At 35.2% G+C, this 11913-nt stretch overlaps 1 protein-coding gene across 1 annotated transcript in view; it reads left to right on the forward strand.

The window, feature by feature from the left end:
• Positions 1 to 426: 426 nt before the first annotated feature.
• Positions 427 to 11913, forward strand: part of LOC104530396 (pericentriolar material 1 protein) — a gene marked incomplete at its 3' end in the record, with an annotated part of 21216 nt that continues 9729 nt past the window's right edge. Inside the window, exons 1-13 of the mRNA XM_029086730.1 lie at positions 427 to 532; positions 1625 to 1734; positions 2152 to 2368; positions 3594 to 3792; positions 4107 to 4283; positions 5006 to 5163; positions 5377 to 5591; positions 7087 to 7241; positions 7323 to 7452; positions 8144 to 8278; positions 9753 to 9943; positions 10490 to 10687; positions 11632 to 11854. Coding sequence (XP_028942563.1) covers positions 427 to 532; positions 1625 to 1734; positions 2152 to 2368; positions 3594 to 3792; positions 4107 to 4283; positions 5006 to 5163; positions 5377 to 5591; positions 7087 to 7241; positions 7323 to 7452; positions 8144 to 8278; positions 9753 to 9943; positions 10490 to 10687; positions 11632 to 11854 — 2214 coding nt within the window. The remainder of the gene's footprint in view (positions 533 to 1624; positions 1735 to 2151; positions 2369 to 3593; positions 3793 to 4106; positions 4284 to 5005; positions 5164 to 5376; positions 5592 to 7086; positions 7242 to 7322; positions 7453 to 8143; positions 8279 to 9752; positions 9944 to 10489; positions 10688 to 11631; positions 11855 to 11913) is intronic.

The raw sequence follows: 11913 nt of genomic DNA on the forward strand, positions 1-11913 counted from the left end.
AGTTCAGTCTTAAAAGGGAGACAGTTGTCCTTAATTTGTGCACTTGACATGTGAATTATCTTTTGTTTGTTGGAAACTGGTGCTGCTCCACACCCCTCCCTAAATCCTCTTCAGCTTTCTTTGGAAATGGGGCAGAGTTATGTGTACAGTCATAGGGAATGACATTTTTGCACTGAGCAAGTTTGGATTCATTCTGTGTTACTGTTCCATGACTCTTCCCCGTAAGAATTGTCATTAAATTTGGTTAGAGGGTATATGGGATAGCAGTTCTTATTACAGTTAAGTTTTGTATTTAAAATAGCTTAATTTATAGAAATATGAGCATTGGTTTCTGTATTTTACAAAAAGTCTCTCTTTAAGGTTCCTTGCTCTGATGAGTTTCTCTTCCTGCTTTTCTTCCTGTCCTTGGTTTAATAGACTATAGGAATGCAGATGGAATTAGTTAAGAAAGCTCTAGATTTTAGTGTAGGAAGAGAGGCAGAAAAGTTAGTAGGTAGAGAGCTTTTAGAAAACTACCACAGGAGCAAGAGAAGTGAGTGCCTTCAAAAGGTGTTTCCTTGTTTCTTAAATGGTTTTCAGGAATTGCTTTTCTCCTATATACTCTGCAGCAGTAGACCTGTGATGTAATCTACTTTCTCTTCTTTCCTCAAATATACAAAACTCCATCTACCCACTTGAGGAGTGGGTAGAAAATAAGATTACTTATGATAAATTAGAACTTAATTTTTTTTTAGTTCTTTGGTGGTGTTTTTATTTGTTTCATATTTCCACTATGTTATTCTTAATAAGTTTCTTACTGCTGTTTGTCTTGACTTACTTAAAGGTGTGCTATGTGGCAGAACTGTAGGGTAGGAAATGTAAAGATTCAAATTCAACATAGGGCAAAATAAATGTTTTTAAATTTGAAAATAGTGAAACTTCATTGTGCAGGTAACAAAGTCATGATCTATGGGGAAAATAAGTAATATTTGCGCTTGATTTTTCTTACGAAGTGTTGGTTCATATTTGGAGAAAAAGAAAGAGTTATTTGGTGCTCTCAACTGCCAGTTCCATATCTTAATACTATTTGAATCCAAGCTTTCAAGGAGTGGAAGAAAGCTTTCTTTTTAATATATTCCTCTCCTAAAGCTTTTTGAAGAACAAACCCCCCAAGACTCTGTTTGCAGCTGTAAAGATTACAACTTATACCAAGATGAAAGCTTGGTGTCCTGTTAATTTATTGTTTTAAGGAAGTGAAATTACTTGCACTGTTTATAGTTTGGCTATGCTAAGTAATAACAGTTTTGTTTCTAACAAGCAAGATATTTCTGTCAACCCTAAACAGCTTGGTTGCTTTCATTTTACTCTGACGTTTTTAGCAAAACACAGAACAGACTTTATAAAGTCCTTTTGTATGATTCTTCACAAGGCAGCTATGAGCTCACTTGTTAGTATTTCTGTAATGGAAGTATTATTTTAAGTGTAAAGTTGGTGAGAAGGACACAACATTAAAAATAATTGCTGTATTTTAGAGGGGTTTAGTATATTGATGTTCTTGTTAAACCAAACATTTTCATCAAATAGTCTTTATTTCAGCACTGGGGAGAAGTATTTACTTTTTTTTTTTCTCTTTTTGCATGCCCAGTTGTAACAGAGACTACAGGTAGTGTTTCAGGAGTAAGCCTTACATCAGAACTAAATGAAGAATTGAATGACTTAATTCAGCGCTTTCACAACCAACTTCATGATTCTCAGGTCAGTCCTTGGATTGCAATGTCCAAGTTTTGCCATTGTCTGTTTTTCTAATTCTTTTGAACAGTGCAGTTCAATGCTTGTCTTGCTTATTTTTGTGCATTTGCTAGTGGAGTAATTAGGGTTCCCCCACACTTGAAAACTCAGTACCTTGGTATTGCTAGCTGACTGATCTATGCTTTCTCTCTCACAGTTTTCCATGAACATCCAGAGAAGTAGTTTCTATATTGCAATATAATTATATATTAACTCAGTATATAATTGGGATATCATGAAAGTGTACTCAGTATCAGTTTCCCTTTATAATGTTCTTTGTTCTGGTGTTGAGCCTAGCAAGCCTATAAGAGAGCTTTTTGTTTCTTCTAATTTATTTTACTTTTTTCATAGTACTCTTGAATAAAATGAAATTACTCTCATTAGACACAACCTGTGCCAGACAACAGAAGGCAAGCAGAAAGTCTTTCACTTACCAGAGAGATTTCACAAAGCAGAAACTCTTCAATGTCCGAATACCTGTCAGATGAGAAGGCTCAGCTTTTTAACAAGATGCGAATGTTGCAGGGTAAAAAGCAAAAAATGGACAAACTGTTAGGAGAACTTCATACACTTCATGACCAACATCTAAATAACTCCTCCTGTAAGTAAATATAGGCAGAATTGTATCTTTTCAAGAATACCACTTCTTTAACGTGCGTGTTTGTGACATGGTCTTTCAACTTACAACTAGTTAATGAAATGCAGGTGAGAAGACTGCTGGGGCAATATTATGTAAATGTTTTTTAGTGCTGTATAAATTTCTGGTTTAACAGAGAGCTCTACAAGTGATGATGAGAGTTTTTGCTAGTAGCACTTCAGTTTATAACATTTTCAAAGTTGACTAATGTGAGGATGTGATGATGGGATTTTTTTATTCAAGACTTGTCTGTGACACATCTGACATGTGCAGTGTAACATATAAACTTGAGATTTCTGTATTTTTATCAGGGTCCATCTCTATTTATGTACTTGGCACTTCAGATCTTAGTAGCTCTCTGGCGTTATGGGGTTTGCTTGTCCACTGTCAAAAGACTTCCTCACGCACTAGTTGCAGGGATTTCAGCCATAGGCCATACCAGAGGAACTTAACTGTCTGAACAGATTGAGTTTTGGCCTGTTCCATAGATGGCTTTTTCTTCTCATTAAAGTCTTGATGTAAGCCTACTTGCTGCTTTTGCTTTCCGTTTCTAGAAATACATTTGTACTGGTAAAGTTTGTCCTACAGCTGGAGACTTCTGAGGGGCAATCACAGCGTATTCTGGTTAACATTAAGAAATGAGGCGCTTGAAGCATGCTCCTGGAGAAGCACAGACTGATTTAATAGTTACATTACTATACCCCCGTCTTTCTGCATGTATTTAATGCATATAATATGAACATATTTGGATGTAATTTCAGATAGCTGGAAAAAGCAAACATCAATTCTCAAATCTACATTCTACAGCATATGAGCGCAAGAGCTTGGCAGAGGAAAAAAATTGATACATTTTTTTTTATCATGTTGAAATGTTAAATTAAAAAAAAAAATCAGCCATAAATAAACCCTTAAAAGAACTCTTCAGACAGATTCACAGCATGAAAGCTTCCACTTATGAAGTTCGATAAAGCTGAAAGGAACCGACTGAGTTCTTGTTTACAAAACCTACTTATTATTCTCTGCCTTTTGGCATTACATGGCATGAAACTTAAGACAAAAGCTTTTGTTAGAAGTTATTAATTGCTGTTTATATGTTAGTAATATTTTCTGTAGTTACATTTGAATATAACTCAGTTAAGTGGGTCCCTTTTTGCAAGTTGTTCTTATGAGCTATATTTCTTTTCTGTAGTTTTTCCTGCTTCAGGTTCTCCTCAAAGGAGTATTGATCAAAGAAGTACAACTTCAGCTGCTTCCGGTCCTGTAGGCATAGTAACTGTTGTTAATGGCGAATCAAATAGCCTGGCGTCTGCTCCCTATCCTCCTGATTCCATGGCTTCTCAGAATGAAAGTGAAGAGGATGACAATCTAAACCCAACAGAAAAGCTTCAGTAAAAGTTCTTTAATTTTTTTTCATAATGTGCTTTAGTGATTTTGAGTGTTACTTAAATTTCTGTGTTAAGAAACCATTTCCTATTTTAATCTACTTAATTTGGTATTATAGAGCATCTAGTAAATGGTCCAAGACAGTTTAATGAGCTCAGAGCTTCAAGCAGGAGGTTCTTGGAGTTTCAAACAGGAGGTTTTTACAGCTAGGAAAATGGCAGTAAACTTTAAGAACTATAAATTTTATATATAGTTTTCAACTCTACATAATTTGATTGATAAGACAAAACACATAGCATATTCTTTCTTTTTTCCTCAGGAAGCTAAATGAAGTTCGTAAGAGGCTGAATGAGTTGCGTGAGTTAGTTCACTACTATGAGCAAACATCTGATATGATGACAGATGCTGTGAATGAAAACACAAAGGAAGAGGAAGAAACAGAAGAATCGGAAAGTGATTCTGAACATGAGGATCCACAGCCTGTTAGAAATATTAGGTTGTCATATTTTTTGTCACCCTAAGTCTTTTTAGCTAAATTATTACAGGTTTCTCGAAGCAATATGTTATTTCAGTCAACCAGAACTAACTTAATGTTGTGATTACATTAACTTTCCAGAATTTTTAATTTGAAGTGCCTTTTTATACAGGTAAGTAGTAATAATCTCTGTGAAGAAGCAAATGTATATTAGATTGGATATTTAGAAAATCATTATGAGAGACTTCAAAATCTGTAATTCCTTTGAGATTAAACACCAAATTATGTGTATAGAATTTCACTAGAAAGTTAACAAGCCTAGACTAGGGAATTGGAATAAAAACAAACTTCAGTTTAGAGAGGCATTTAAAGGTATAGTCTAACAGGGCAACTATGTGGATCAAGGATCTTCATTGTGCAGAAACTAATACTAATTTAGGTGTGAATCATGTAAAGCTTTTATAATATAGACATATACCTTGAAAGCCTCTTGTATCGTTGTAGATCTAGCAGGGGATAATTCATAGCTGCTTCTGATTGCTTAAAAAAAAAAAAAAATCTATGGGAGAGATGGATATTGAGAAATTCCCAAAATCGGGACTGATTTTATATGGGGTTGATTTTTTTTTTTTTTTTTTTTTTTAAGGAATTGGGACATATTCCTATAAAATGAAATGGCTGGAGTAAAATTCCATTGATACCAGTTCTTAAAAAGTTAACATGAATAATGTATTTTACCCTAGAAACCCTCAAGGAGTCAGTAGTTGGAGTGAAATAAATAGCAACTCAAATGTACAGTGTGGAACTAATAACAGAGATGGAAGACATCTTAATACAGATTGTGAAATAAATAACAGATCTGCTGCTAATATAAGGAGTCTAAAAACATCTTCTACACTAGGTATGTTCTAAAATTTTCTAATAATTTTAAGTCTTAGTGCAAATAAGTCTGATAGCCACACAGAATCTGGGAAAACCTTGTTTGAGAAGCAAAATGTTTAAGAGTCTAATCATTAAGCTGACATTTTTTGAATGTCCAGTAATTACAGTGGACTTCAGAAGTTCAATAATGTGTCATTGGTACTGTTTTGTTTCCTCCTTTCCCCACCTCCAGACTGTCATAATAGGGAGGATGACAAAGATATCGACCTACCCCAAGGTGAAGATGATGAAGTGGAAGAAGATAGAGTTAGTGAAGATTCCATATCTAGTCACAGAAGCAGCCTGGGTGATGCTGCTGGAGATGCTGAGTTTGAGCAGAAGATCAATAGGCTTATAGCTGCAAAACAGAAACTTAGACAGTTACAAAACCTTGCTGCTATGGTGCAGGTATTTTATGAATATAAATCTGTGCAAAAAATGTAGCATTCATTATTCGTATAATGTATTACTTTTAATAGGGAAAACCACCCTGCTTAGTATAGCATTTAAAATAATCATTTTTAGACTGGGAAAAAGAGACACTGTTTGATTTTTCTGAAGTCGAGGGTGATACTTCTGAAGTTCAAATCTGGAATTTTCTTGAGGGATGCTAACCTAACAGAAGAGTGGCCTTAATACTTAACCTGAGAACTGGATTACAAAATATGAACCAAGAAGTCTAACATTTCTTTAAATACTATGGATCTACATTTTTAAACTTATGATGAATATAAGTTCATTTTTCATAAGTTAAATTTTTTAGAATCTTGAAGGCCAGCTGTGAATTCAGTGTTTTAGATTTAGAATATCTCATGCTAATTTAGTGCTGTTTATTAAAAACGTATTTTCATTAACCTAATGTCCCTCCAGAACCCTCACATTTGAGCACCATCTAATGTAATGGCTGCATCCTGAGTACACACAGGTGTATCAGAAATGTAAAGGCTTTATGTGAGAACTCTAAAATCAATCTCAGAACATACGTTATACAATAGCAACAGTATAAACACTATATTTTTATTTCAAGATTATACTGCTACCAGAAATTTCTCAGTGTCTGGGTCAGGCTTTTTTATCATCACTGTAGAGATGTTAACTGTATGGTGTTATTATATGTATAATCAGAATTAGAGATGATATGGCAGCTTCCTTAATACATAACCTAATTAATGGCATATCTTCAGTCTTTCCTTCATATTTACAAGTACCTGTATGTACTCAGTAATGGTACCATAGGTCTGTGTAGCTGTGTCATACCTGGTCCCTAATGGTGGTCTGTCCCCTTCAGCAGGTTCTGTATTAAGAATGATTATGTTAGAAAACAAAATAAGCAGTAGCTGCAGCTTTAATATTTTCTATTTAAGCTGAAAACTAAATATACAAAAATTATGAAAACTACAAAAGTGGAATAGAGAACTATGTAGAAGACTATTTCTACAATATTTTAGATTTAACTTTCAAGAGTAGTTTTGTTTTTATTTTAAGCTGTTAATAGTAATATTTAACTTCATGACTGCAGTAATTAAGCAGTCTTGTTCATCTCGGTCTCCTTCTATTCCTCTTTTCGCCTCCCCCTTTGTTACTTGACGTGCCTGTGTGTTTCTATCCTCACAATCATAGGCATAAAATACAATGCAAATGGTTTATGCTTCCAGAATGAGACAAGTTATTTTGCGTTTATAGTGGAAGTTTCAGTAGTGAGCTTTATAACTTCAAATTCTCTTATTAACTTAATTTATCTTAAAGTCCTGATACCATGGAGATGGTGACTTCTCAGTTTGTGATCTGAACTCAAGATGAAGCTATTCAGACTGTTTAGTTCTGAAAGATTAGTTAGACAAACTAAACTTGTTACGTTTTGTGTATCAACTTGAAAATAGTTGATAGTCTGACATCCTTTCAGGATGATGATCCAGAACCTCAAGCAACAATTGCAAATGCATCTAATATTGGTGACTTGTTTTTGGGCGAGATGGAAGAGACAAAGCAACAACCAAACAATGTACGAGCTAGTACCAACAAATTACAAAAAGATGTAGGACTGAATGAAAAAGCAAGGTATGCCTTTGTCAAAGGATAGTAGAATCATGCTTTAGGCAACTGCTTGCCAAGTAATATGCGGGTAATTTATTTACGCAGAGAGAAGTTTTATGAAGCTAAACTTCAGCAGCAGCAGCGGGAGCTTAAGCAGTTACAAGAAGAAAGAAGAAAATTGATTGAAATTCAAGAAAAAATCCAAGTGTTACAGAAGGCTTGTCCTGATGTTCAAGTAGGTAGAATGTTGCTCTTGAGCTAAACGTAAAATAACTTTCACACCACTTTTTCCACTACAAAAATAGGAAAAAATTTGAAATTGGTAATATTTGTATACTGTAAGCAACTGGACTTCTAAGCCTAGAGAAAGAGCTCTGTTTATCTCATTCCACTGTAGATTCTTGCTCAGTGATTGCTCTATCAACCTCTAATTTCACTGTAGTTTGTCCTCAAAAGCCTTGATTTGAAATCTTCAAAGATCTTATTTTTAGCCTAAAATTTGTCTGTCCATACCTGCTAGTTACGGCATCTTCACTCCTTTTAGTAGTCATTTGCAGAGTCTGGTATTTGAAACAATGTTGTGTCTTGTAAGCATGATCAGCACTGTTGTATTCAAAATTAACTGCACAGTGTGATATTGTTTCTCATACTCTGAAGATGAACTTTTTTTTTCTGTGAAGCGGGTAGTAAGTTATCAATACTGCACATTTGCAGCATTATAGGATACTATAATACTACATAATATATAAAAATAGTTTTGCTGATTCCTGGCTAAGTTCTGAAATAAGTGTTTAGTCTTGATTTGAAAATCCCTTTAAACTGAATACTAATTCTTGTGTCTCATAAAGCCTGAACTGTGTTGGGTTTTAAACAGCAGGTTTAGAAAGCTATGCTACTCTATTCTACCATTTTACTCTTTCTTTCAGTTGTCAGCTGGCCTGGGTAACTGCCCAGCAAACAGGCAGACTTCACCAGCAACCTCAACTCCGGCCATGAATGAGTGTAACACAGCTGGCAAGCCTGTACTTGAATTTGATGAATCTGTACCAGTGGGCAATGAGGTATTTCACACTTGATATTCTGTGATTTTAAAAAAGGTTTAAAAATGAAAAAAGTTCTCGGTGACTTTGACACATTTTAGAGTACTTGGTGCAGGGGGTGTAGTAGTAGCCATTTTAACAAAGTATGTGTAACTTCCTTGTTTCATTTCTGGAAAGAAGTAAATGTTGACCTGAACTGGCAAGAGATCTTTCCCCACATATAGCAGTTGTTGATGAATATTAGTGTGGAAGTTGAATGAATTTTGGATTTGTATTGTGAATATTTAATAGTGTATATCACAGGCAAGTCATCCATGAAGAAAATGATGGCAGTATTTAAAACATAGTTTATCTTCTGTGCATCTTCCTTCCCCTTTTTCCCCAAAATTCATGTCTTAAATAATGATCTGGATATGGCTTAGTCTTCATGCTACATTTGTAGGGGTGGAGGGGTATGTGATGAAGTGTTTCCTGGCTAGACTAGACATCAGAAACAAATATCTGAAAAATACCCTTTCTCTGAGTTGCATCTTTTTGACAGTTTAGGTGAGGCTGCTTGGGCAGTGGCTGTATTATTGCCATTAAAAGCCAAATTTTTTGTTCTCCAAGAAGAGAATTTCAGAACTTTGGCACCTTCCAAATAAGCATTATAGGATAACTCATTTCTTTTCACTAAACGAAACGTCTGAATTCTTCCTGCTAAAAAAAAACTGTCTCTGAAATGAATGTGCTGATGCAATTGCTAACCCTCTACAAACAGGTTGGGTTATTAATTATCAAAATACGGATTTTTGTTGGAAAACTTCTTAGCTCCAGCGCCACCAACTAGTCCAGATACTTTCAGGTTTGAGTACATTGTCACTTACCTGTCTCTCGTTAAGTCTGCATTTTCCAGTCTAGTTCACTTACACAATTTTTTTTTGGTATGCTATACTATTATGTTGTGCTGTTTATGTGTTTATGCTAGTATCTTGCTATTTATGCTTTCACTGTATCTAATTTAAGGTAGATAAAGATCTCCTCCTACCTGTACCTTTCCTTTATGTGCTCTTTGTAAATCACCGCTTCCTTAAGTCTTGTTCAAACATACTCTGCGACTTGAAGTTTCTGCAGATTGCAGAAAATTTTTGTTGTATCCTCTGCTTTGTTATCAAATAAGTACTTGACGCAATTTTCACATTTCTCCAGAGGGTAGTGTTCTGTCATGCTACTTAAAAAGCTAACTACTAGTACATAAATTATGTGATAAAAACACGTGCGATTTTTCTTTAAAAATTCCGTGCTATGACGTTTGATTGCATTCTTAAATTTTGCGGTATTTGGGATAAATAGTAAATATGAGATGTATCCTGCACCTTTCTGTAGTGTGGCTTCAGTTACAGTGTGACACCAATGCCTGAACAAAAAGGTATTGGTGTAGTATCGGAATTTTACCATGCTTTAGATTGTATTTATTTTGTTTATATTCTAATGTCTTCCATTTTACTGCAAACAGTTATGGTCTGAGATGAGAAGACATGAGATTTTAAGGGAAGAATTGCGAAAGAGAAGGAAGCAACTTGAAGCTTTAATGGCTGAACATCAGAGGAGGAGAGAGCTCGCAGAAACGATATCTACTGTTGCTGCATCTGTTAAAAGTGAAGGGTCAGAAGCTCAGCGTACTCCACAGCAGAGCAGGACTGAAAAGTAAGAACACGAGTCACTCTATGTTAGTCTGTGGGCATTGCTGTTGTTCAGTGAGATGTCAGTCTTGGGGCAGTTGCCTGTTTTAATCTGGGCACTGAATGTGATGATATGACAGAGCAGTAAATTAATTTCTTGATTTCTACAGTGACTATTAGTTGGGAACTTGCCAGTTTTACAGGTCCTCCCAGCATATGTAGTCTCCCTTGCTCCATAAATGGTGAAAAATCACCTAAGGAGAGGAGAGGTGTGGAACACGCCAAATACTCAAGAATAATTTTTCTTCATCTCTACACCATTTATAACAATAATAAAGTAATAGTTTTCCAAAAGAGTAAGTAATTTTATTTAACTGCCCCAGTATTAGAAGAATACTAGTTTCATTTTGCATGGGTGAGATAATGTTTAAATGAATTTTGATGCAACTTGATTAACTGAGGATAGTCTTGTAATTGTCAACAGATTGTTTTAATAATTTGTCCTAAACTAAAATTAAAAAGTACTCCTCCCTTCCCAACCCACTTTCCCTCCCTCTCCAATGTTCACTAGGACAATGGCTACCTGGGGAGGTTCTACTCAGTGTGCACTAGATGAAGAGGATGGAGATGAAGATGGTTATCTCTCTGATGGAATTGGTCAGGCAGAAGAGGAGGAAGAAGATGCATCAAGTTTGAATGACAGTTTCTCTGTTTATCCCACTAACAACATACCAGAAAATGCATATTTTCTTAAGGAAAACAAGGATAGGTCAGTGGCATTACTTGTTTATCTGATGCTTGTCAGAATACATTTGGAATGGGTGGGAGAAGCATTGCATTAACTACAAGGCATCCTTTTACAGCGAAGTTAAATTTCTTTCTGCTTGCTAGGGGCTGTGTGCAGTAGCACTTTCTTGTCTGTGTCTCGGTAGCTGCGGTGTATACAAGTAATTTGATTATTTCTTCTGTTTTCAGTCATATTAAATGTCTGCCGTTGAGCTTTCCAGTTGTGTTGCAGTAGCTTATGTTCCTATGTTGTTTTAATCGGCTTAAAAGATAACCTGTATGATATTTTTGCTGTGATATTGATCAGTTTCTCCAAAAAAAGCAATTCAGAGAATTAAACTAACTCTGAAATTTTTACTTTCAAATTGTTGGCTTTTGCAGCTTTAAAAACTATTTCCTATTAGATTTTTTTAATTAACGTAAATACTTTTAACTCTTGCTTATTTGATTGATTTCCTCCATATAAGTGGTGTGTGACTAAATGAAAATGCCATGTTAAAAGTAATGTATATCTCCAATTGATTTCCTCTGTTTTTGATACGCAAAATAATTTTAGTAGATAGTAGCCTTCTACTCAGGAGCTGGGCTTCTTAATTCTTAGTGTATTATGTTGGTGGCTTCTATTTTAATCTGAGTATGTGTTATATATCAGTAATGGACGATACTGAAAACAAGATCCAGAAACATCCTTAGCATTTCTTTTTTGATAGTGGTTGTCAGTTGGAGATGGCTGTTGTTTTCAATTTGTTTAGGATAATGTTGGATTGACAAAATCACCAGTGATTAGCTGGCATGCTGAAATGGCCTATGCCAAGTGTGTTGTGGACATACAACTGATGCATAATTGGAATAAAGGAAGTATCATTAGAAGAAGTTGTTTAAAATGTTAACTTTTGTTCTCATTTTTCCTTTTTTTCCCCCACCCAGGTGGAAAAATTGCCGTCCTCTTTCAGCAGATGGGAATTATCGTCCATTGTCTAAGGCCAGGCAACAGCAAAACATAAGTATGCGACGTCAGGAAAACCTTCGGTGGATGTCTGAACTTTCATATGTGGAAGAAAAGGAACAATGGCAAGAGCAGATTAATCAGTTGAAGAAACAGCATGAATTTAGTGTCAGCATTTGTCAGACTTTGATGCAAGATCAGCAGGTAGATATGAAGAGAGCAGTTATTTTGCTCTTTTAACTTTGTCTTCACACCTGCCCCCC

This window comes from Antrostomus carolinensis, unplaced genomic scaffold, assembly GCF_000700745.2.
Source record: "Antrostomus carolinensis isolate BGI_N321 unplaced genomic scaffold, ASM70074v2 scaffold22379, whole genome shotgun sequence".
In the NCBI taxonomy this organism is placed as follows: Eukaryota; Metazoa; Chordata; class Aves; order Caprimulgiformes; family Caprimulgidae; genus Antrostomus; species Antrostomus carolinensis.